This window comes from Monodelphis domestica, chromosome 1 (genome assembly GCF_027887165.1).
Source record: "Monodelphis domestica isolate mMonDom1 chromosome 1, mMonDom1.pri, whole genome shotgun sequence".
NCBI lineage: Eukaryota > Metazoa > Chordata > Mammalia > Didelphimorphia > Didelphidae > Monodelphis > Monodelphis domestica.
The window spans coordinates 485,057,245-485,083,924 of record NC_077227.1 but is presented as its reverse complement, the minus strand read 5'-3'; the positions used below and the strand labels follow the sequence as shown (position 1 = coordinate 485,083,924).

The following is a 26,680-nucleotide window of genomic DNA, read 5'->3' as shown; positions in this document are numbered from 1 at the left end:
GTATTGGTTCTAAGTCAGAAGAACGATAAGGGCCAGGCAATGGGGGTTAAGTGACTTGCCTAGGGTCACACAGCTAGGAAGTGTCTGAGGTCAGATTTGATGCCAGGACCACCTGTCTCTGGGTCTGACTCTCAATCCACTGAGCCATCAAGCTGCTCCCAATGCCTATCTTAATGGAACCCAAAGCTAATGCATTAACTTTTTAGTTCCCCCATTATATTGTTGACTCATATAGAGCTTGTAGTCCACAAAACTACCTATTTCAATTTTCAATCAGACTATTATCTATCTGACATATTTATATCTATATGTCATATGTCATATATCTCTATATCTCAGACTATATCTCTCTGTTCTTGTGCTTGTGAAGTTTGAATGATCCCCTCACCATTGCAGGCTATGCTGGATGGTAACCTTTATCTCTATCCTTCTGTAAGCCTATTTCCAAGTAGGGTCCACTCGACATACAGAAGGTTCTCCTCTCATTGCTTCTGTATCTGGGGTAGAATAGTTATTATGTCATGACATGTCCAAAATGGAATTCATCATGTTCCCCCACAAAACTCTTCTTCCTTCCTAACTTCCCTGTTACCAAAAGTGCTTCTATCCTCTCAGTCACCCAGGATGACCATCTAGGTATCATCCTTGAGTCTTCACTTTCTCTCAATGCCCCAAGCCCCTATCAAATCTATTGCCAAACTATTTAAATTTGAAGTACTTCTCATTTTATAGTCTCCTCTCCATTGATTCTGTCACCTTTGACAATGTCTCCACTGATAATTCATGTTCTCTCCATTGATACTATAAACACCCTAGAGTGGATACCCATAATTTCATGTCTGGATTATTAAAATAAGCTGCTGGCTGGTCTCCTTGCCTCTAACCTCCCCTTCTCTCAGTTGTCAAATAAGTCTTCCTAATGACTTCCCAAAGAGTGATCGTATCAGCACCCTGCTTGAAAAGCCAAATGATTCCACATTATCCCTACTTCCGTATTCTAGTTCCAGTTGTGTTGGTTCCCTCCAGGGGAGGGATCACCACCATGATCAAATGTAAAATATATTCTGGCATTCAAAACCCTATATATCCTGACCCCTTTCTACCTTTCTAGTCTTCTTACATCTTAATTCTTCCCCATACCCTCTGTGATCCAATGACATTGCCCTCCTTGCTGTTCCTCAGCCGAGACCTTCTAATTCCCTACTCCATATTTTTTTTTAACTAGCTGTCCCCTTTGCCTGGAATTCTCTTTCTCTTTTCACTCCCTCCTCCTGTTTTTTTTTTTAAGTATTAGTTAAAAGAGTGTGATAAAGGATGGAAAGGTTATTGCAAACATTTCAATCCCTTATCACAAGAGGCAGCTAGGTGGTTCAATGGAAAGAAAGCCAATCCTAAAGATGGGAGGATCTTGGGTTCAAATGTGAACTCAGATACTTCCTAGCTGTGTGACCTTGGGCAAATCACTTCACCCCAATTGTCTAGCCCCGACCACTTTTCTGCCTTGGAACCAGCGCTTAATATCAATTCCTAGGCAGAAGGTAAAAGTTTTATTTAAAAAATTAAAAAAGGGGGCAGCTGGCTCAGTGGATTGAGAGTCAGGCCTAGAGATGGGAGGTCCTAGGTTCAAATCTGGCCTCAGACACTTCTCAGCTGTGTGACCCTGGGCAAGTCACTTGATCCCCATTGCCTAGCCCTTACCACTCTTCTGCCTTGGAGCTGTAAACCTCAAAATTTCTTAGACTTATAAATGTTGGAAATTTCATCATTGGGAAATTTCATACTTGAAAAATTTCCTATTGATAGTGGGTCTTGACTATTGGAATGTGAACCCCATTGGCATGGGAGGTTCCTTCTCCTCCCTTCTTAAGATTACTTTAGGACAGAAACCTTTTGCTGAACAATGGAAAGGACTTTGACCTATGCTTAAGCATAGAACAGGAATTTCTTTGAGTCATGATTGATTTTAGAATTGATACAATGGAGATACTTGTAATCAATCTCCACCCTACTCAGTCCTAACAGGATTGAATAAGGGCTGCAGCCTAGATCAAAATTTAATTATTCCAATCTCTACCCTACTCAGGTTAACAGGATTTAGAAAGGGCTGTAGCAAAGGATCAAAGATTTAATTATTTGAAAATATGACCTTCAACAGACATGTGCAAAGCCAGAGACCTCTGGGAGGTCCTGGGTTAAGCTAGAGCCTCCATTGGCACAGGGAAATTGATGGACAGGTGATTGGTAGATGTGAGGACTGAGGGGAGGGAACTTGGATGGTTTCCCTAAGGATAGGGGGGTCTGAAGACTGGAGGGGTGGAGGAGTTTGTGGGAGTGGTTGCGGTGTGCTCTGAGAAGCTTGCTCTGAAGGAAGCTGAAGGTGGGGGCCCGGGAGACTGTTTCTCCATTTTTGGTCACGTGAGTAATAGGGACTGATCTCCTTTCATTGCCCCAGCTATCTAAGGGCTTGGGCCGTTTGGCCCAGCCTAAACAGAAGGGGTATTTAAGCCCTATTCCCTTCTCTCCCCTTTCTCTCTCCCTCTATCTCTCTATCTCTAATTCCTTTCTTCCTCCTGTTTGTAATTAAAACTCCATAAAAGGTTGACTGCTGACTTGAGTTTTCATTAAGGAATTACATAGCTGAATTCCTTGGCGACCTTAAATTAATATATATCAGTCTTTTAAAAGTGATTTCCTTGTCACAGAGCCAATACACAGTATTGACTCCAAGATGGAAGGTAAGGGTTTAAAAAAAATTTAAAAAATACTGTCTTAGCTAAAGTCTTACCTTTTGCAAGGTTATTCTCAGTTCTCTTTAATTTTAGTTCCTAAGATGACTGCCAGTTCCTCCTGTATATGTATCTTGTTTGTACATAGTTGTTACAAATTGTTTCTCCTTTTAGACTGGGAACTTCTTGAAAGCAAGGGCTGGGGTTTATTAATATTATTATTTGTCTTTCTTTGTAACAGTAGTTCTTAGTACAGTGTGTTTCAATGGAAGTGCTTAATAAATGCTTGTTGACTTCAATTATAGGGTCTCCTAAATAAGATTCACAACCATTCATGAGAGTCCAACCTAATAATCTCCACAGTAATACCTTGAGAGTATGAAGAAACACTTCTTATCCGGGTTAATATGTAGCTGGAAGAACTACCAATTGAGTTGGTTCGGCAGTATAAATACCACAGATGGACATTTAATTAGGTCCAGAATTGAGTAGCAGGAAGAATAGACTGGATTTCATTTGGGAAATTGCCCAGCCTTTTAAATGCCCTTGTCTTCCTTTTGAAACAAAAATCAACAAGTTAAGTCAACAAACATTGATTTGGTTCCTATGATGTGTTGTATTATGTGCCAGGGATAGAAAGGAGGGCAAAACCAGCCCCTGCCCGCAAGGAGCTGACTCACAATTTAATGCAATTTAATGGGGAGAAAATATACAAACAATTAAATATTAACAGGATACCTACACCATAAATCAGAGATACCCAGAAGAGGGGAGACTTCAACATTAAGGAGGCTTGGTAAAGGCTCCTTACAGAAGGTGAGATTTTAACTGATCCTTGAAGAAATAGAGGGAGGCTAGAAGGCAGGGGCTGAGACAGAATTCCAGGCCTGGGAAGGGGGCAACCAGTGAAAATTCATGGAGTTGAGAGACTAGAGTGGTTTGAGGGAGGAATGGCATCTATCATGGCTAGAAGAGTATGTGGAAGGCAGAAAAATGTAAGAGGACTAGAGAAATAGGAATGAAGGTGATGAAGGGCTTTAGAAGTCAAACAGAGGAATTTATATTCTATTTTGGAGGCAATGGGGAATTACTGGAGTCCATTGAACAGGGAAGAGGGAGTGACATTATGAGATCTTCACATTAGGAAGGCCAGTTAGACAGATGAGTAGAAGATGGACTAGAGAAGAGAGAGACTTTAGACAGCTTTTGCAATAGTTCAGGTGTGAGATGATGAAGGCTTACATCAGAGTGATGTTGCAACAACAGTGTCAAAGCAGTCTTATTCCTAGAAGCAGTGACTAGAGGAAGGCACCAGCACACTTGGTCAAACGCTGGAAAACAGCTGTTTTATCACCCTTGAATCTTTTCCTCTTCAGCTTAACTAGTTAGAGCTCCTTCAGAAGATCATGATTGCAAAATTTCAAATCCCTTTATTACCTTTGGTGTCTGTCGCCAGTTTATACTACAATTACATATACAATGACAACTACAATGTCAAAGTAATTACTAAAATGAACCTAGAACTGAAGCTAATAGTCTTGATTCACCTGGTTTTAAGTCTCAGTTTCCCATGAGACTTTTTAAAACTGATGCAAAGTGAAGTGGGCAGAACCAGGAAAACACAGTAACAGTGGTTATTGTATGATGATCAACTATGAATGACTTGGTTATTCTCTGTAATACAGTGATCTAAGACAATTCCAAAGGACTTATGATAGAAACTATTACCTACCTCCAGAGAATGAATTGATGGAATCTGAATGCAGATTGAAGTATACCTTTTTTAGGCTTTCTTTTTCTTTTTTTAAAGTCTGTTTTCTTTTATAATGTAGTTAATATGGAAATATGTTTTATATGACTGCACATGTATAATATATATAAAATTGCTTACCCTCCCATGGAGAGGAGAAGAGAGGGAGAGAATTAGAAACTCAAATTTAAAAAATTACCTTCTGTCTTAGAATTGATATGAAGTATTGGTTCCAAGGCAGAAGAGTAGTAAGGACTAGGCAATGGGGGTTAAGTGGCTTGCCCAGGGTCATACAGCAAAGAATGGAACTCAAGACAAAAAAATGTTTAAAACTACATATAATTGAATAAAAAGAAAAAAAGTATTTTCTACACCACCTTCTTAATGCTGATGCCTTTCCTCTGTTGACAATCACCAATATATCCTGCATCCTGTAGGTATCTTGTGTACATAGTTGTTTCTATGCTGTCTTCCTCACTAGACTATGAGTTCCTTGAGAGCAAGAATTGTCTTTTACCTTTCTTAGCATCTTCAGTGCTTAGTACAATACCTGGCGTATGTTGACTACTTTCTCTCACTCTTACTACATAACCAGCCCACCTCCCTTTCCAGTCATCCTTATCCTAGGCTATGTCTTATTATTCTTTCATAACCAGAATGTCAATATGGATGTGGTTCATTTCCTCCAGCAATATGTCAATTCACTGACCGTTGGCCAAGTAGCTCACATTAAAAATATGAACAATTAAATTAATGTTTGTATACTGTATAAGAACCGTGTAAATAGTACCTTCTGTACCCTGATTCATCATTATAGAAGCCAAAGGGAGAGAGGAGCACCTAAGACTGAGGACTATTTTGTATTCTATTTCCTAGGTTTCAGTGCTCTCCCCTGCTCCCTGCAAACAGTCATCATCTAGTGGGATGCCAACTCTGGCAGTGCTTCTCCCTGCATGTAGCTAGGATGGCAGATACAGTCTCTAGGTTCATAGTATATCTGGATAATAATAACAGCCTTTCTCTCTGTCTTGTAAGGGTATAGATCTTGATAATGGTTTGCAAAATGTCTTAGAATGAATGTGTATTCTTTACTAGTCACAGTGTCACCTGATCTACACTGAAGTAGACAGGATAGAGATAATTATCCTAATTTTACAGTCACTCTTCTACCATCCATCTCTTAGGGAATCCAGCCTTTTGCTTTTAGACACCTTGCTAGATTGGAATGGGATTCATCCCTCTCTTGGGAAATATAAAGCCAGACCAAAGAAAATCTGTAACTCAGGAGAGGAGCTTCCTCATTGACTTGCCATTCACTTGACCTCAGTATAAAATGACATATCATTCCCATTCCTCAGAGTGGCTTTTGGTATAGGAAGAGGGAGGGCACCTGGAGAACAGGGGGCAAAGGCCCAGCACCTAGGAAAGGGGGACCTAGGAAAGTCAAAGTCAAGTTTTCCTGATTTCCCAGTTTGCTAAGTGTTGATACAACTCATGACCTGACATCCAGGCAGATGGCGTGGGGGATTCTACTAACAGGAGGAAATCTCAAAGATGGGAGAGGCAGAAAGAGTATTCTAGAGTCTTGGTCATATAACATAATGCTGAAATCCAAAGCTGAAAGGCCATCTGATCTAGCTCCCTACTAGCCTGGCTAAGCTACTCAGGCTACCCTTAATGAGTTGTATCTTCGTCCTCTAGTCACATGGTATTTGTATAGTACTTTATGTTTTTCAAGCAATTCTACTTACAAAAAATACTCATTGCTTTCCAAATACATTTATTTACCTCTCTGTTATCCAATCTTCCCAGTACCTACATGAGACAGGCAAGATAGATTTGTTCTTTTTCCCATTTTACAGATGATGAAAGAGGCTTAAAGAGTCAACTTGTCCAAGATCAGTGTTCTTTCTGATATTACTCCTGCATTACTTTTCAATTTTATCAGGGTCATTTGGAATCTTATCCTCTGTGAATGTGTGAACTATTATTCTTTATGCCATTGTTTTCATCACCAATAAACAGATTGAATAAGGTAGTTATTACTTTAGTTAATTTCAGATATTCCTCTAGGTTGACCATGACTCACTACTAATACTTCATCCATGACATGAATGCAGTAGTAATATAATTGTCAAGAATATTAGATTTAAATCAGGAGACAAGATTCTTATTCTAACTCCACCATTTTCTACCTTCAGCAAATCACTTTATTTTTCTGAGCTTTAGCTTCCTCATCTGTAAAATGGGGATGATTATAATTGTACAACCTAGGAAGGTAGCAAACCACAGCAGATGGAGTGGTGGACTTAGGATCAAGAACACCATGGACTCATGGGCATGTTGTTTGACCCTTGGACATGTTGCTGTCTTTTTGAGGTTCAATTTCCTCATCTCTATAATGGGGATAATACCTCTAGTATCTAGAATGTGGTTGTGAGGTCAGATGAAATAATATATGACAAGCACTCAGTGAGCTTGAAAATTCTAAATCAATTCTTATTATTATCTATTTCTAAGGGATCCAGTGAAATCATGTATATAAATTGCTACAGAAATATAAACATTATTATTACTATGATACTTTCAATCAATATCAGTTCTTTAATGCATAGATTTCTTAGGATCATAGGATATCAAAATTTCAAGACACTGTAGAGATCACTTGGTCCATTTTATAGTTGAAGAAACTGAGTTCCAGAGAGAGAAGACAGGTGGATTGTCCATGGTCATCTAAGGAGTAAGTGGCAAAGACTATCCTCTAAGCAATTGTTTTACATTTTAGCAAAAGATCATGGTTTGGCAGAGGGAGGCAGAGCTGTCCCGGAAATGGAACTATAACCAAAAGGGTACCAAGCAATGAATTTTTTATTGTTGTCCAATAAATATACTAAATAAAGCTATTTAAAATAACTAACATATCCACAATATTTGAAAATAATTTGAAAAGAGATTTACATTTGTCATCTCATTTTGACCTCACTCCAACTGGTCATGAAGACATAATTATTTCCATTATTTAAATTTGGAGGCAAGTGGTGGCTTAGTAGATTTAGCTCCAGGACAGGAGTCAGGAAGATGTGAGTTTGAATCCATCCTCAGACACTTACTAGCTATATGATCCTGGGCAAGTCACTTAATCTTTCTCAGTCTCATTTTTCCCAGGTTTATTGTGAGGATCAAATGAAATGATAATAAAATGCTTAGCAGTTACCTGACACATAATAAGCTCTATATAATAAACATTGGTTATTATTTTGGGGCAACTGCAGCTCCTATAGGTTAAGTGACTTGCCCAGGATCACACAACTAGTGTCAGAGGTGGAATTCTGAACCCAGGTCTTCCAGACTCCCAGTCCAGCAATCTGTCTGCTGTGTCCCTTTATTTGTTACTCTGATGACTATTAGTAGGATTACCTGGTTGTCCATCTGCTTCTTGTTTCCCGAGAGATAACCGCAGCCTGATTCCGGGTTCTTGTTCAGCCTCATCTGAAGCTAGCTTGCTGGGATGATGACCTTGTGGGGAAGGCATTTGCTCCTATGAGATGACACAGAGGACAACAGTACTTAGCACTTCTGGTGCTTTGCGAATCCCCCCCAAACTGGAACTTACAGAAGTGTTCCCTGATCTTCCTGCCACCCCAATCCTTATTGCATAGCAGGAAATCCCTGGGCTTCAGACCCAGACAGTATTTAGTCCCATACTTGATATTATTTCAATGACTGTCCCTTGTTATAAGATATTTCATAGGTTTTTCATGGAATTTTACAAGTCATAATCCTTAACTGTTATAGGTGATCAAAGAGATAATAAAAATGGTTGTATAAAATATTCATAGCTGAGCTCTGTGGTGGCAACAATTGGAAAATGAGGGGGTGTCCTTCAATTAGGGAATGGCTGAACAAATTTTGGTATCTGATAGTGATGGAATACTATTGTGCTGTAAACTGTAACTGCTTGATTTCTATATGAACTGGAAAGACTTCCATGAACTGATGGGGAGTGAAATGAGCAGAACCAGGAGAACATTGTGCACAGTAACTGAAACATGATGGCACAATCAAATGTAGTTGACTTTGTTACTAAGAGCAATGATCCAGGACAACCCTGAGGGACTTAAGAGAAAGAATCCTATCCTCCTCTAGAGAAAGAATTGTGGGAGTAGAAACGCAGAAGAAAAACATATGATTTATCATTGTTTATATGGGCATATGATTTGGTTTTAAAAGATTACTCTATTACAAAAATGAATAATATGGAAATAGGTTGTGAGTGATAACACATGTATAACCCAATAGAATTGCTTGTCAGCTCTGAGAGTGTCAAGGGAAGAGGGGAGAGAGAGAACATGGATCATGTAACCATAGAAAAAATATTTTTAAAAATGAATTGTTATAGGTGACAAAGCAGATTGACTGAGGCAAATGGCAAAGTTGAGGTTTGAACTTTTGTCTTCTGACTTTAGTCCTACCACTCTTTCCACCAGGGTGACTTGTAAGTTCTCTCTCCAAGGACTAGATGATCACCAAGGGATTTTCTAACTCTGTGTAGCCATGCTCCTTTGGTTCTTGGTCTTAGTCATTTTGCTTTTCAGTGATGTGGTCATATTTTTTTAAAGCTCTTACTTTCTCTCTTGGAATCAATACTGTATATTGGCTCCAAGGCAGAAGAGTGGTAAGGGCTAGGCAATGAGGGTTAAGTGACTTGCCCAGGGTCACATAGCTGGGAAGTGTCTGAGGTCAGATTTGAACCCAGGACCTCCCATCTCTAGGCCTGAGCTACCCAACTGCCCCATGTTTTTAAGGAGCCTTATGAGATGCTGTTTTAGGCACAGGAAATTATACTTACTTAGAGAACAATCAATACAATAGTCTAGAAATCACAGTGTATAATTTAAGAAACTTAGAGGCCCTAAGGCACAGCAGGATTATTTTTTTTCAACAGAGCTACCATTTAGCTGTGGTAGTCTCTAAACCAGTCCCTAAGTCTCATAGCTATTATAGCAAGGAGAATAAGGAGGGTGGCAAGCAATGAACACTTTTTCATATACTATCTAATTCTCTAATATTTCCTGTATGTGGGAAGCTTGTCTCATGGTTAGAGAGACAAGGACTTCCCATATACTTCCCAAGGACAGAGAACATGGATTCTTCTGAGTGCAGGTTCTGTAGATTTCTGAGCACATGTCAATGGGGTGGGGTTGCAGGTTGTGGAAAAACTTGGCTGGCTGATCAAACAGGCCAAGAAGAACACGAGACTTGAAGTCAAAAGGCCTAGGTTCTCTTTCTAGCTCTGCCACATAATAACAGAATCCCCTCCCCCCTTTTTTCCAAATCTCTTAAAAACAAAGCATTTTCTTTTCAGCTACTCCTATGAGGCAAGTCGTGTGCTATTCTCATTTTATAAAGGAGGAATCTAAGACTAAGAAAGATTAAATTGCTTGTCCAAGATCACACAATTAAAAAGTAGTAGACCAGGGATTTGAATACATGTCTTCTCACTCCAAGTCCAGCAAGACTAGCTTCATAACATTTTACTTTGTGCCTCAGTATCCATCACTGTAAAATAAGTGAATTGGTCTATTTGACCTCTCAGGACTTTCCTCTTTGCAAAATTCTATTATTCTATAAATTAGATTAGTCTAAAATTCTATTATTCTATAAGCTAGGCCTAAACTACAAGGGGTGAGGTCTTAGATCCCATGACAAACTTGTGGATCAGTTGGATGACAGTGGAACATGGATCACAATGGGAGCTTGATGGGGAGAGAAACTCCACTTAGAATGGCTTCTTTTTTTATTCTTTACCCATCCTTTAAAGTTTGAATCTCCCAAAATTACTCTAGCCCACACTAAACTTTCCACTCTCTAAGCTCTTATGGTACCTGGAGTTAATACCCATAGCACGTCATTGTTCTTTGTGTGTGTGTGTGTGTGTGTGTGTGTGTGTGTGTGTGTGTGTGTGTATCTCTTTTTTCCTAACTAGATAGTTGAAGCCATACTTGAATTCTCCTACAATGTCCCCAACAAATGGTCAAGTCTTTGCCTGAAGACATCTAGGGATGGAGGAGATCCACTACCTCCAGAGGCAGCCCTTGGCATCTTTGGATAACATTTATTGTTATAAGGTTTTCCTTTTTATCAAGACTGAGTCCTATCCTCTGAAGCCTGACAGAAAAGTTAAATCTATCATCTGAGTGATAGCCCTTCATATATGGGGTGACAGTGTTCCAAGTTCCTTGATCTCAGATTCTGTTTTCCCTAGTATCAGCCTGTCATTCTGTCAGCATTCCTGCTACTTGTCTTGTCTATGGATCACCCATGTGATGTGCCTTAAGGATGCTTTGAGACAAGATTCTGAAATGTATTATAAATGGATGGTTTGTGGACCTCTCAAAATAGAAGGCATGGTCATGAAGAGTCAGAATGGCTGTACTCAAAATGAGGTCATTTAAAAAAACCTAACTGCCCTTTTTGTGATGATAAGAAAACAGAAAGAAACTAGGGACCCATTGATTGGGTAACAAATATCCAAACAAGTTGTGGGAAATGAATGTAATAAATATTATTTGTTAAATAATATTTTTAAAAGTATGCTTTAAGCATTTTAAGAAATGACAAGTATGGGGAAATTCAGAAAAGTATGGGAAAACTTGTATGAATTAATGTAAAATTAAAAAATAGAACCAGGAAAATTATTTCTAGGACTTCAATAAAGTTTAAAAATGCTAAAAGAAAGCTCAACAGCGTGTTAAATGAAATGACCTATATTGTTTCCAGAGGACAGATAATGAAGCACATTTCCCTTTTTCAGTGGAGAGGTGATGGATTATGGGTTGCCACATGTTACATAGCCTGGCAGATGAGGAGGCCACCCTGCAGGTTCATTTTGCTTCTCTGTTTTAAATTGTTACAAGGAAGGCCTCTGTCATGAAGTGATAGTGATGTACAAAGCAAAAGGCATTAATAAAACATTAAAAAAGGTCATGTCACACTAAAATTACTTGCCTATTGACAGGAGAATGTAGTGGATATATTAACCTAGCTATTAGCAGAGTGTCTGATAAAGTCTCATGTCATCTTGTGGAAAAGATGGAGAAACATGACTAGATGATACTACAATTAGAAGTATTTAGAATAGACTGAATGAATAAACCCCCAAAATAGCCATCTTGCCAATGTCATCTTGGAAGGAGATATGCAGGGGAGTATCTGGACATCTCTTCCTGGACTTGGGTGGATAAATATATATATTTTTTAACCAATGATTTGCATAGAGGTTTACTAAGTGGCTATAGATGGCTAAAGGGAAAGGGCTGGCTTTCAGTAACAGACAAGCATTAATTTTCTGTGCCATTCAATTAAACAAATGTTGACAAATACTGAAGCCATAGAAGTAAAAGTCCCAGGGACTATCTCTAGAGTTTGCAGCCACACAAGAAAAGTGAATATAATATAGGGGGGGAAAAAGGACATTAAAGGCTGCCTGTTACCTAAAAATCTCTAGAAATTCCATTACCTCTAGAATAAAGTAATCTGGTGTGTAAAACTCCTTATAGTGTTCTCCAATCATTTTTGTTTCCTTACATTTTACGCATCTCCTGGCACTCTGAGGTCCACACCTACTTGCTGTTCTTCACTGCCCCTCCTCCCCTCCAATGATGCTCCACATCCTATCTCTGTGACTTTGTACTAGGTTGCCTCCCCTGTCTGGATTGTTCTCCTGCTCTTGGGCCTCTTCGAATCCCTGGCTTCCTTCAAGATTCAGCTCAAGCAGTCACCTTCTGAGGGAGGACTTTCCAGTCTTCACCCTCTTCTCCTGTTCCCACCTCAGGTGCTAATGTCTTCTTTTCCTACCATGCCTTGTATAATGTCTTCTTTGTATGCATCTTGTATATGCCTATTTTGGCACGAATTGTCCCCTCCATTAGACTATAAGTTCCTTGAGGTCAGGAACTGTTTCACTTCTCTTTGTGGCCCCAGTGCTTTAGCAGGGTACCTGGCACTTGAAAAACGAACAGCTGCTAGCTTGTTGATTGATTTGGAATGTAGTCTTACAGAATAGGTAGGGAGAGAGTTGTATCCAGGAAGACTTCTTAGGCAAACAGATATTAAGCTTGGAGTCCTTTGTAGGGGTGAGGGTGGTCCAGGGTTGGAGGAAGCTCAGCAAGGAGGAGAAAACTTGAGGCCCCTGGTTTCTGAGCTCCTGGATGGACAGGAACCAATCACACTCTAGTCTGAACCAGTTGGCTAGCTCTTTAGCCTTAGCTGATTATGCTGAGGCATAGGCTGCTAAGTTCACTCTGCTGGAAGGCACAATGCCAGGCTCCTTGAGGCCTCTTTGAAAGGCAAAAAATACTTTTGATGGGTTGCATCTCCTTTGGGGACTCCTGTGCTCTTGCCCTGAAGAATCTGTTTTGGTTTTAGAGAAAAAAAAAATTGACCCAGGTTTGTTTCAAAAGACTGGGAGTTACTGAATAGTTTTTCTAGCATTCATCAAGGTGCCTGGGGCAGTATCATAGCTGCCATATGCCATCTCCACCCCACCAGGTGGTTCAGACTAGAGTGTGATTGATTCCAGGAGCTCAGGTACCAGGGGCCTCAGGCTTTTTTCTCCCTCCTGAGATTCCTCTAACTCTGGACCACCCACTTCCCAGGGCTCCAGCTCAAGGTCCATTTCCCTAAGAAGTCTTCCTGGATACTGCTAGAGCATTTTACTAATATAAATGAAAATGGAAAAAGGTCTTGATCTATGACACATGTAAAACCCAGTGGAATTGTGCTTCTGCTATGGGAGGGGATTTGGGGGAGGGGAGGGAAAGAACATGATTTTTGTAACCCTGGAAAAATACTCTAAATTAATCAATTAAATAAAAATTTAAAAACCTAGATATATTAAAAATAAAGCATAATTAGAAAATAAATGAAAGTTTTATTCTTGGGTTAAAAAATCAACTTCACAAGTACAAAAAGACAATGGTGTGGCTAGATAGCAATCAATCTGAAAACTAGGTGTTTTAGTGCCCAGTGAGCTTACTAAGGAGTCAACTGCATTATATAGTAGGGAAGAAACATTATAAATGCAACCTTAAGTTTCATTAACATAGGTCTGGTATCTTATTTAAATAGGGTCTGACTTTTGTGCAGATATAGCCAAACCACACATATCTCTTCAATGGATTGTTTCCTGATTGCTTAATGCAGCCAGAATCTTGGACAGTGCAAAGCACATGATAGGTGCTTGATAGAGCTTGCTGATTCATTGATAGAGGGTACTTGATTAATGTTTGTGCAATTTACTTTGGTTAAGCTTCTGTCTCTCATCAAAGCACAAATATATGTTTAACATATCTGTTCCCAATTGCCAAGTATACAAAGTACTTGTCAGCATTATTAGGCATTGACATTGACATTAGTTTATCACTCATTCCTGCTAGCTGACCAAAACAGGGAGGGAGAGGTGTCAGGCTGAATCAAGGGGGAGGAGGGGATCCTATTTCAGCAGATGAGTGGCAGTGGGTAGGTACCTGGAAGGGGGTGTTAGGGTAAAAGGATACTCTTAAATCAGGCCTGAAGACCTCAGCGATCTGAACTGGTCCACCCTCTGGCTTGTGAGTGACACTTAAAAGGGGAGCTGAACTCTGTCAATCACCGGGTTGCTTAACAAGGCTTTTTCCAGAGGCAGGATGTAGAGAAGAGACACCAAGTTCTGGGCACTTACCAGAGTTGCAGGGGGCTCATCTCTCTCCTGGCTGCAAACTCGATCTGCACCTCTACGGACATCTTGGGGGTTGGAAGCTGGAAATTTGCTTAAGGTCTCCGGAGCCAGAAGTGGGTAAATCCCTTTGCTCTTCTGTGCTGGAGGTCTTTCGCCCAACCTTGGACTTGGACTGCGAGTCTCCGGGGAACTAGGGGATTTGAGCCAGCCCGGGAGTCTAGAGCCTTCCCGACACCGGCCATAGTCGGAGAGGTCCAAAGGCTTGTCCAGGGCATAATTCCGGATCATCTCCTCCTTCTCCCTTGGCTCTGAGCAGTCGCTGCCCACTAGAAGTGGAGGTCTCACTGTCTCTGGGCAAGGCTCCCTGAGCGCATGCTTCTCTTCCCGCCTTGTCTCTTTCCCCCCGGAGTCTGCAGCCTGCTGGGGCGGAGAGGACTGCTTCTCCTCCAGCTCCGAATCTCGGTCTCTAGTGCTCTCCACTCGAACTCGGAGCCCGCGAAGCTGCTGCTGGGCCAGGAGGTACTGAAGCTTTTCCCTCTGCTCCAGGAACTGGAGCGTGCCCTCCAGTCGCTGGTCCCGCATGTACACGATGGCTCCAGGCAGGTCCAAGAAGGCCTGGCGGTCCTCCCAGTCCTCCTGCAGCCGACTTCGGACTTCCTCGCCCTCTCCTCCCTTCAGCCCGCCACGCGAAAAGCTCTGAGCCCCGGTGGGCGAAGGGCAGTGACTCCGGAGGCCAAAGCGATGTAGGGACAGGTGGCGGTTGAGAAGACAGAGGTGCTCACTGCGTGCTGTCAGCTTCAGGGATTCGTAGGAAGAAGCTGTCTCCCGGGAGTCCTCCTTGTTCGTTTTCAGGTAGCTGAGCCCAGCACGGAGAGAAAAATACAACACAGGGCATTTGACCAAGTGGATATGAGGAGAAAAATGGATGTAAGCCCCCTGTTCTCAGTTTCTCCTTCCGTAAAGTGAAAGCCTTGAGGTTCCTCTCAGCTCGGACACTGTGTTAGAGGAGTGTGATATGAAAGGCACTTCTCTTCACTACCTACCCTTGTGGACTATATCTATCCAAAGCCAGAAGGGACCTCAGAGGTCAACCCTCACATTTGACAGATGGAGAAACTGAGGCTCAGGGAGTTCAAGTGACTTACATTACACAGCGATTAAGTGAGATTTGAGCCTCCGTACTCTCTGATTTCAAGGCCCATGCATTTATAAAGTACTGTATTCTAGGTACCTGCAAGGTCGTGAATCTCAAAGCTATCCGTGCCCTCCCTCTAAATCATCCTTCATAAGGTTGCCAGGCCTTTGGTCATGCTGCTCTGCTGAAAAATATGTATTAAACAGAATTCTGTGATTCTAGGTTCAGGATTCAAGGAAGTTAGTACTGTTCACCCCTGTTGGGAGTCTATTGAAGGCTCAACAAGCACATTAATGAGTGTCTCCACCCCAATAAATATTCCATCCTCCTAAAGTATGAGAAAACACAGTTGATACTTTTTTTTTTTTTTCTGTATGCCTAGTGTACTGGCTAGAAGGTTAGCATTGGAGTCAGGAAGTTCTGGGTTCAAGTTCTGCCTCTGACAAATGCTGGCTATCTTTTGCTGGGTATGTCATTTGACATCTCATTATTCCAGACATCTCCTTAAGCAGGGGGCTGTAAGTTGCAGATCTGGAGGGAGTTTCTGAGGAGACCTTCACTCTGACGAAATCTCAGGTCTAGACTTCTGTTGCCTTCCCACACATCCTACCTCTGGGGTATTGTAAAATGACAGAATATTAGATAGAGGGAACACAGAGTGATGAGTTGCTACTGCCACATGTAACTTCTCTCAGATTAGAATGTCTTCCCTGTTCCTTTCTTTCTCTTCAGAACCTATTACATTCCTTAAGAATCTACCCAAGACCCATAAAGCCTTTTCTAGGAAACCCTTAATGTTCTCTCCCACCGCTGAGTTTTTAGAATTCTTAGGGGGCATTTATTGTCCTTACTGTTCTTTTATTATTAGCTCTTTTTTTACTAGTGAGATTTTTTTCCCCTCCAAGTAGACTTTGAGGCCCCTGAGGGCAGGAACTGTGTTTTCTCTTTCTCCTTTCTCCCCCTACACAGGACCTTGAATTCAATAAATATTTGTTAATTGGTATTAACCGAGTTTGCAGTCTCTGAATCCATTTGAGGGCTGCATCAACTTGAGGTTGTGGAAACTGTATGTTGGGGAAGTGTTACCGGGGAAAGAGCTTATAGGTAAATTGTCTTTTCATAAAAAATACCTCCAAGGAGGAACTAGATGTAGATAACTGAGAACTGAGAATACAAAGAGAAAGAAAAAGAATTTTTTTTGGGGTGGTGGTGGGAATCCATTTAAGTTCAACTCTCATTTCTGCCAATACCTTAATCTTTTCAAACAACTAATTATAGAAAACAAACATCTAGTTTCTGGTGGTAGACTTGGAGGAATGTAGAGCAACAGGAATGTTTACTTTCATTGGGAACAATTTTTACCACAGATGTAATTTACATCTCTGCATCCCTGATGGATTCTACAGACATAATTTCTTTCTTTCTTTCTTTTTTTTTTTTTTGGTGTGTCTGTCCCTTTCTCCCAGGGGGACAGCTCACAGGAAGGAGTCATCAGGGATGCTGTCTAATGAGAAACAGCAGCCTGGGCTTTCCCCATAATTTAGTTCTTAGTTATGCAATGTGGCATCATAGGGTCAAAGGGGAAGGAAGTAGACTTGTGATTTCATTGGTACAGGGAACTCCAAGGTGGGGACACCACCTCTATGAATTCAGGTCAGACCTTTTTGTAACTTATAATATTATGGTGTAGCCTACATAAATAGCTTGCATAGGGGCACACAGTCAATATGTGTCAGGGGCAAAACTTAATATTTAAGTCTTATTGGCTAAGGATAATTGCCCCCACTCTGCACCAGTGCTTTTCCACGGGATTATAGATCAGAAAGTAGAAGGTTAGAGCTGGGGGGAGACTTTGAAGGTCACCTAGTCCAAGCCCCTCATTCTATAAATTAGAAAACTGACATCCAGCAAGAGGAAGTGACTTGCTTAAAGTAACACAACTGATTAGCAAAATCCAGTATGGTGGCAGCCTCATCACATTTAAAACAGGCTCTTTCCTCAAGGGCAGAAAAATTAATTTGGTTATTTGATCACAGGTGACTTCTCTGCTCATTCAGAACTTCTCTGCCACTGTATAAATTCCCCAGAATTGGTTGGAAGTGATTGAGGCCAGCTCAGTGGAGGTAACAGTCTTTCAGTCAATAAATATTTACTGAGTACTTCCTGCATGCTCTGGTCTTTTCATGGTGCCATGTGTTTGACAAGAAAAGAGAATGGTCTTTGCCTTTGGAGAGCTCACTGGCTAATTGGGGATAGAATATGTACTCATACAGGGAACTAGTTTGTAGTATGCAGTGTAAAGAGTAGTGGGCTGAGAGAAAGGAGATTTGGGTTCTCATCTTAGCTCACATACAGCCTCAACATGGCCTCAAGAGATAGGAGATCTCTGGGAAGGAGGGAGGTGAAGAAGATAGTTTCTAGAAATCTCAAACAGTCTTGGTTTGATTTGGAGAACCTTGTTTTAAAGTCTCAGACTATGAAGGAATTGACATAAGGACAAAAGAGGCAGTTATTTCAGGCTCCCAGGTGTTGGGGGCTCCAAAGGCCCTCTTGGAATTAGTGTGTTCTGGGGGGCTGGTTCTGCTTCTGATCTCCCCTCCATTTTCATTTATTCATTCTTCCCTACTCCTTCATCTAATCCCCAACCCCTCAACTCAATCAACTTCATCAACCTAGGGACTAATAGACAACACAAGATACTATTAGATTAGGTTTACTTTGTGTAGTCTGGAATACCAGGTCTTTTGGGAGAGAACAGGGACTGCTCCACCAAAGGGATAGAAGCTTGGCTCAGGGCTGAGATGGAGATTCCTATTCAGGAGAGTGGAAATGATGGTGGATATGCTACAAGAGGCAGCTTCTGGGAGACTCCTAGGAATGAGCAGTTCCTTCAGCATTTCCTCCTGCTGTCTTGTTCCCTATTTGGATAAAGCAGCACTTCTTCTGAGGCCTTGGCTTTTCTGATCTTCTCTCACCCCAATACTCCCTCCTAAACCTAGGTTAGGTGCTCCTTTAGTGCTTTCAAACTAATTGCCATGGAGGTGACAGTCTACTTTGGCCTGGACATTTGGGATAACAACTGGATTGCTGTGGGGATGGGACCCTCACCCTCAGAAGTGTGTAGGGGGCAGGTCAAACCCTTCCCCACCCCGATTCACTCCATTTAATATATGGGAGGGGGTCCCAGATAGTAACTGGGTGGTTTCAGGATCTTAGTTACAAGATTAAAGATTGAGGTCAGCTGACAGAGACCTTAGGGTTATCTAGTTCAGTTCCTTTATTTTAGAGGCAAAGAAACTGAGTGCCAGAGGTTAAGCAATTGGTCCAAGGTCTCTCAGATAGAAAATGGCAGAGCTGGGATTTGAACCCTTGTCCTCTGATCCAGTGATTTTTCTGATGTGACTTGGCTGTGATCTGCTCAGAGACAGAGATAGGTGTGTGTGTGTGCTTGCAGAGGAGATTGAGGAAGGGGAGTTCCACTTACCTGTCCAGGGTGTGATTTCGGTCATAGGGTGGGGATGGAGGGCTGCTTCTTGGAGGGGGTGGAGTGGGTGCCTCTGAAGAGCTCTTTTCAGAGAGGCAAGCCCGGGAGCCTGGCCTGACCACAGCTATGGTCCCATGTAGCTGATTAGAAATCCGCTGGGGATTCTGAAGAGAATATGGGAATAGCAGCAGGGTTATGATATTCATTATATTAACCAAAGGCACATGGAATCCCATGCAGACATGCTCCACTTAAGAGACCTTGGTATATGCAACTAAGACAGAAACTGCTTATTCACATTACAAAAGGAACTTATACTACAAAAGAGAATGATCTAATCCTTACACTACTGACTTATGATGTGATTTTGGACAATCATTTAACCTCACTGGCCCTAAGTTTTCTCATCTATTAAATGGGCATAATGCCTGCTGTATCTCAAAAAAGTTTTGTGAGAATAAAATATGAAATTTCTTTGAAAGGTACAGAGCTCTATAAAACTTGGGCTTTCATCATTAATATTATTCTTTAAATTGTAAGTTCCTCATTGCATTTAAGTGTTTGTTTACAGATTACATCATAGAATCACTGAATCTTGGAGCTGGATAAGACCATAAATCTCATCCAGTACAACCTGTACTCAAATAATGAATTCTATCTGTAACATCCTTGGCAAGTGGTCATTCAGCTTCCACAGGAAAACCTCCAATGATGTACAGGATAAATGGTTGAAAATGTCCAACTGGTAGCAGTTGGTGGGGTGGAACTAGAATTCAGGACATAGATTAGGGCCGGAAATAGAGACCTAAGTTATCTATAAAGAAATGTTAGTTGAACCTAAATAGAGATTACCAAGAAAGGAAAGAAAAGAAGAGGAAAGTCCCAGGATAGAACCTTGAGGGTTGGGCATGTATGACTAGGGAGAGAGAAGAGGATGGGGATCTAGCAAAGGAGATTAATAGTCAGGGTAGTGAGAAGAGAACCAGGAGAAGGCAATGTCATGAAAGCTGAGGAATAAGAGAATTTAGTAGGAGAGAATGATCAATATTGTAAGAGCTTCAGAGAAGAAGCAAAAAGACTAAGAAAAGGCTGTGAGATTTAGCGACGAAGAGTTCCTTGGTTGGAGAGGGCAGTTTCATTCAGTGGAGGGATGGCCTGAAAGTCAGGGGTGATATGGGAGTGAAAGGAGAGGAAGTGATAGAGATAAGTGTACATCATTTTTGTTTTCTAAGTGTTTGTTAAAGGGAAGAGAGATATAGGACAATATAGCTAGTTTCCAATTAGTGAGAATAAAGAATTCCCTGAAGTTTAACACAGGCTTAAGTTTGCACTTTTCAAAGTTAAGTTATGTCTCACACTTTGTGAGTGCATGGATAATAGTTATCCATGGCATTTTCTTGGCAAGAATATTGGAGGGGAGAAATTTGCCATATCCTTCTCCAGGGCATCCTTTTGTCAGATAATCAGAAGTTAAGCAACTTGCCAAGGCTTGCACAGCTAGGAAGTGTCTGCAACTGGATTTAAACTCAGGTCTTCTTACTTCCAGATCGAGTACTCTATCCATTGAGCCACCTAGCAGCTTTCTTTTTCAAAGTTATAAAGTTATAATTATATAAAATATGATCCTTAGTTCCAGCTTAGTGGAAATATTGGGACCAAGCCATAGCTTTCTATTTTATTATTTATTATTTCTATTTTAACTATTCTTGCTAACTGTTAGATATGTAGGTTTGTGTGGTAAGTCCAGTTGTACTCTTGACTTCCAGTCTCTTCTTTCTAATAATCCATCTTCCACTAGATGTAATACTAGTCGGCCAAAAGCACAAGTCTGAACACATTGTCCCCTCAATCTGGAATCTTCATGAACTCTCTATTGCCTTTTTGGATAAAATACAAACTCCTCCATTTGGTATTTAAAACTCTTCCCAATCTGGCTTCAGCCTATCTTTCCAGGCTTATTTCACATACTTCTCTTTTGTATATGCCGGATTACTTGCTATTTCCTATTCTCTCCAGTCTATCTTTTCCCTAGGTAATCAATATACAGGCTGTCCTATTCTTTAAAAAACCCCTTCTTCACTGCTGCCTCTTAGAATCTCTTTCTCCAAGGTTCTAGCTAATGTGCCGCCTTCTATAGGAAGACTTAATTTATCCTTCTAGTTATTAATGATTCTTCCTTCCTTAACGAATGCTTCCTTCCTTGTTATTTCTATACTTATCTATTTACATTTCATTTTTCTTCCCCAGTGAAATTAGATCCCTCCAAGACAAGGTCTTATTTTACATTTTGTTTTTGTAGCCTCAACCTCTACATGAATGCTGTTCACATAGTAGGTACTTTTATTTATGCTCGTTGGCTTTAAATGGATTGGGGAACTCATCATTTAAAATTTTAAAAAATAATCCTTACCTTCTATCTTAGAGTCACTGCTAAGTATTGGTTCCAAGGTAGAAGAGTGGTAAGGGCTAGGCAATGGGTATTAAGTGACTTGCTCAGGGTCACACAGCCAGGAAGTATCTGAAGCCAGATTTTAGCGTAGGACCATCCCATCTCTAGGCCTGGATCTCAATCCACTGAGTCACCTAGCTGCCCCAAACTCATCATTTTTTAAAGCAGCACATTCCAATTTACAATAATTTTAACCATTAGAATGTTTTCCCCTTTGCTGATCCCAAATTTGTTTTCTGGTAGTTTTTAACTATCATCTCTCTTTGTGTATTGTGAGGAGAGGTCTAATTACCTTCTATATGAAAATCCTTCAAAGATTTGAAGATAGTTATTATGTCTACCAGTTAAGCCTTCTCTTGTCCAGGCTAAACATCCATAGTTTTTGTTTTGTTCTTTTTTGTTTGTTTGTTTGCTTTAACCCTTACCTTCCATCATAGAATCAATACTATGTATTGGATCCAAGGCAGAAGAGCAGTAAGGGCTAGGCAATGGGGGTTAAGTGACTTGTTCAGGGTCACACAGGAAGTGTCTGAGGTCAAATTTGAACACAGGGTCACATCCATAGTTTCTTCAAGTCTTTTTTGTATAGCATGGTTTAGATATCTTGCTATTGTGATTGTCTTCACCTGGATATTCTTGAACTTGTCACTCTCTTTCCTCAAATGTGATTCTCCAGACTGCTATACCTCTGGTAAAGGTGAGTGGGACTTTAACTTCACAAGTTATCACAGATAGATGGGTTCTTGTCTAGTCCCTGACATTTTACAGGAAAGAGAATTGGGGCTAGAATTCATGCTTCCTGATTCCTAATGGTGTGATAGAACTTTTGGATTTGGAACTGGGAAGACCTGTTTAGGTCTTGCTGTAGATACTTCTTAGCTATGTGACCCTGGCCAAGTCATTTAATTTCTTTTGGTGTTGGTTTCTTCATTTGTAAAATGAAACTTTATTGTTGTGAGAATTAAATGAGATATTATATGCAAAGTGCTGTGGAAATACTAGCAACTCTTCTTCATTCTACTATATCACATTACCCCAGTCTAGTTCACTCATTCATTCATTCTTTCAACAAATAGTTAATTTAATTAATAATAATTTGAAATAACTATTTGTTCAGTCAACAAATAAATAATTTAAATGTATAAGAATTTGTGTAAAGTGCTGAGGAGCAGACAAAACTGAATAACTCTCAAGGAGCTTACTCTTTTGTTAGTCTCCCTAACTGCTTTTCAGGGTAACTGAGTTAAGGAATCTAGTTTAACTTTCAGTATTGGGGCAGAGCTAAGGCACAGTTACCTTGGATGGGGTTCCATTTAGGCACTGGTTCTAGCATCAATTGATAGCATTTAAGGATTATGAAGGTCTTCTGTGTGCCACCATCTTTCCTTTTGGTCACATGGTACATTGTGAGCACAACAGTCTTAGACCAAAAAGATGGACTTCTTGGAGGATGAGGCCACCTGGACAGCTCTTTTAGCTCTGGGGAAGGGGGTTATAAAAGATGGCTTTGATTAAAGGGCACCATTTTGCTAGTCCAGAAGAAGAGGTATCATTCCAACTTTCCCATTCCTCACCATGTCCAGAACCCGCTGCTCCTGCAAGTTTGAGCCAGGAGGGATTTTAGGGATTGGAGAAGTCTGGTATCCTGTTGACTTTTCTGTAAGGAAAGAAAAGGTAAGAGAAATGGTGAAAGAGGGTATCTGAGTTTCTAATGTGTGTGACCAGCTAGATTTTAATTAGTTCTCCCCAGTGCATAAATGTGTATATTTATGTCCTGAACTTCTCGTGGATTATGTGTAGAAGATGTGCTTTTGGTGGGCAAAAATTTCCCAATTGAAATCTCTCTCTCCTCCCCACCAGTCTCCAGTGGGGTAGAACTAGTGAGCTTAACTGAAAGGAAGGAAGCTCCTTCCTCAGTGCCTCTTGTACCTAGCTAGGATCCCATCCATTTCTCTCTGTGCCCACATCCTCAGACTCTGTGTGTTCACTCTTTCTTTGCTCTATCTGCTGTATGGTCTACACTGTACCTTCTCCCAGGGGAGTGTGGGGAAGATAGTCCTCTTCTGTCTCTCGGCTTGGTGGTGGTTTCTCAGTGCTAGACTTTCGCCCCGCTGGGGACAATAAGGGCACCGGTGAGTCTGGACTGGAGCTGCTTTCCCTGGACATAGCCCGGTGGTGCTTGGGTCTGTCTCTAGGATGAGAGAGACAAAGAAGAACGAGGATGACACCAAACTATCATGGGGTAATTGGGGAAGGTAGACTAACCTGAGGCCTCAGCATAGTTATGTATGTGGTGGCACACATAGCACAGTTTTATGAATGTTGTTGGGAAGGTACGTCTGCCTACAATGTCATAGACTCAGGGCTTTAGAAGGATCATAGGGAGCACTAATATAATTACCATAATTTACAAATAATGTAGTTCAAAGCCAAAGAGGTGAAGTAATTTATCCAAGGCAGGGTGGTGGCACAGTGGATAGAGCTCTGAGGTCAGGAAGTCCTGAGTTCCAATTTGGCATTAGACACTGTGAAGATTGGATTTGGCTCTCTCCTGATTGTAACAATGAAGGTACTTAACTCTTCCTTGATTGTGGAGATTAAATTGTAATCCCCTGTATATTTTTATATTTTAATCACCAAAGTATAAAGCACAGTACTTAAAGTTGAGTGTGGAGATCTACCCATTTTGGAATTTAACCACAAAAAGATGTGAACACCCATTTCATACATTGAGTGGGAGGTCTGTGACCCATGTGTGAAAGAGTGGGCAGTCCTGGAGAGGAGCATCTGCTATGATTGGTAAACATAAAAATTTAGGGGAAGTGATACAAGAGAAAAAGGTTTTTAAAAGTGGAAACAGAGACACACACACACAGATTTGAAGGGAATCACTTGGAGTGAAGAGAGACTTGGAGTGAAGACGGACACTTGGAGTTTGAAAGAGACACATTTGGAGTGGAGCCTGCTGGAGTTGAGGCTGATAAAAGAATCTGCTGATTGAACTGACAACTTGGTGAGTGTAAAGGCTGACTTCCTTCCTTGACCTTTCAGAAAGGTCCATTGTCTTTCCCCTGACTGGGACCTTAGAATTTCTACCTGGCTTAGAGGAAGCCAGGGATCTCTCTGTCTCTCTGTCTCTCTGTCGTCTCTCTGTCTCTCTGTCTCTCTGTCTCTCTGTCTCTCTGTCTCTCTGTCTCTCTGTCTCTCTCTCCTCTCTCTGTCTCTCTCTCTCTCTCTCTCTCTCTGTCTCTCTGTCTCTGTCTCTCTCTCTCCTTCTCTCTCTCTCTCTCTCTCTCTCTCTCTCTCTCTCTCTCTCTCTCTCTCTCTCCTCTCTTTCTCTCTCCTCTCTCCCCCCTCTTCCCCCCCTCTCTCTCCTTTCTCTCTCTTCCCTTTTCTCTCTTCCTTAAGATCTTCTCTCTATTGTAAAAATAAACTATCATAAATTTAATTTTACTTTAGTAATTCATTTTTGGGATTTAGAAATTAAATCCCTGATGACCAATTAAATATTCAGTCCAACCATAAAACTAACAACATTTACCAGTTGGGTGATGTTGGTCAAATCACTTATCCTCTGTTTGCCTCAGTTTCCTCAACTATAAAACAGGGACAATAATAGTACACCCCCCCCACCCCGGTTGTGAGATAATGTATAAAAGTGCTTAATATAGTACCTGGCACATAGTAGGTATTATATAAATGCTTATTCTTTTTCAAGTTCACACAAGTAGTAAGGTGAAATGTCAGAATTCAAATCTAGGTTTTCTGACACTAAATCCAATTGTTCAGTAATTAGTTGTTTCAGACTCTTCATGACCCCATCTGGAGTTTCTTTTGGCAAAGATACTGGAGTGGTCTGCGATTTCTTTATCTGACCTATTTTACAGATGAGGAAATTGAGGCAAACAGGGTGAAGTGACTTGCTTAGGGTCACCCAGTTAGTAAGAGTCTGAGGCCAGATTTGAACCCAGGAAGATGTCACCCTGACTCTAGGCTAGGCACTCTATTCACTGCAGCACCTAGCTGCCCACCATTATTATAATCTTAACAAATTCATGGTTAATGGCAGCTAATGAGGTGACTAAGGCACTGTCTCCCAGGATGGTGGTTCAGGGTCATTTTGCCCAGATGTTGATGAATTTGAGGGAGGGTGGCTCAGCCAGTACTCACTCAAGGCTTCGAAGTCTCTTCAGTTCTTCCTTCAGGGCTTTGTTTTCTTCCTTTAACCCGTTCATTTCATTGGCTATGGATAAAGAGGGACAAGGTCAGCTTGGCTTGGGGAGGTAGCAGAAGTGGAGAAACTCTGACCTCTCTGGCTCAAGGAGTGAACTGTCCACTGGGATCAGTCATATACTTTGAAAGGCACCATCACTCTCTATTACAGGTCATTTGCCAGAGAGTATGACAGCAGCACTCAATCAGTGGGATGGTATCCATTATTTTGTCTTGGGCTCTGAGCCTCAGTTTCCATATTTATGCAATGAGCATTGATTTTACCCATTGTGGGGACCATATTGAGCTAGATTCTCTTTTCTTTTTTTTTTTTCTGAGTAAATCATGGCAAGTGGGGTGAGCCAATGGTTGAGATGATCTTAGAGGGCAAATGGCAATTCCAGTAAAGAAGATTTCTAGAGAAGCCAGGAATCACAGAACTGTAGAGTTGGAAGTTGTCTAGTCCAGCTCTTATATAGTTTCCTCTTGTCTGACTCCTATTGAAACTCTTGCTATCTTTTAATCCCAATCCCAACACGTTCTCCTATACGAAGTCTCTCTTGATCCCCTACCACTAGAAACGGTCTGTTTATCCTTTAAAATATACTTGCACTCATTTTTATCTTTCCTGTGGATTCAACATGCTCTACTTTTATTGGAGTTATATGTGATGATACCTTATCCCCCTGATTTCCCTGGGAGCTCCTTGAGAACGGGGCCCATTGCTTTCATTGTCTTCCTCATGAATGTTTTTGCTCATTTTGAATTCTCAATAAATATCTAAAGAGTCAAGGGGCTAAAAAAGTATATAGAGACAGAATGAAGAAAAAAAGACATGACTCCAGCAGCCAAGCGACTTCCTCTTATTTTTTGTTCTTTTTTTTTGTCTATTACACAAATGCTCCATGATGTATACAAGACACATACTTATGTATGCTTATATACATGCAGACACACACACACATATATGTGTGGACATATACCTGGCATACTCACCTATTTTCACACATCCATTCTCCACTCTCTCTTTGTTTCCCATAGACACATAGGCATAGATTTATATACACAGACACACACAAATAGGCACTCACAGGGTTATCAAAATTGTATGCATGGGGCAGCTGGATGACTCAGTGGATAGAGAGCCAGGCCTGGAGATGGGACATCCTGGGTTCAAATTGGGCCTGACACTTCCTAGCTGTGTGA

General features: G+C 41.0%; 1 protein-coding gene across 4 annotated transcripts in view; it reads right to left on the bottom strand.

The window, feature by feature from the left end:
* The window catches only part of RBBP8NL (RBBP8 N-terminal like), an 80,270-nt gene that overhangs the window by 6,807 nt on the left and 46,783 nt on the right, over positions 1-26,680 (bottom strand). For all 4 annotated transcript variants that reach the window (XM_016428483.2, XM_056812870.1, XM_007475602.3 and 1 more), the window contains 6 exons: positions 25,433-25,505; positions 23,290-23,453; positions 22,837-22,919; positions 18,814-18,977; positions 14,198-15,050; positions 7,894-8,014 (listed from right to left, as the gene is read on the bottom strand). In XM_016428483.2, the coding sequence (XP_016283969.2) occupies positions 7,894-8,014; positions 14,198-15,050; positions 18,814-18,977; positions 22,837-22,919; positions 23,290-23,453; positions 25,433-25,505 (1,458 nt within the window). The remainder of the gene's footprint in view (positions 1-7,893; positions 8,015-14,197; positions 15,051-18,813; positions 18,978-22,836; positions 22,920-23,289; positions 23,454-25,432; positions 25,506-26,680) is intronic.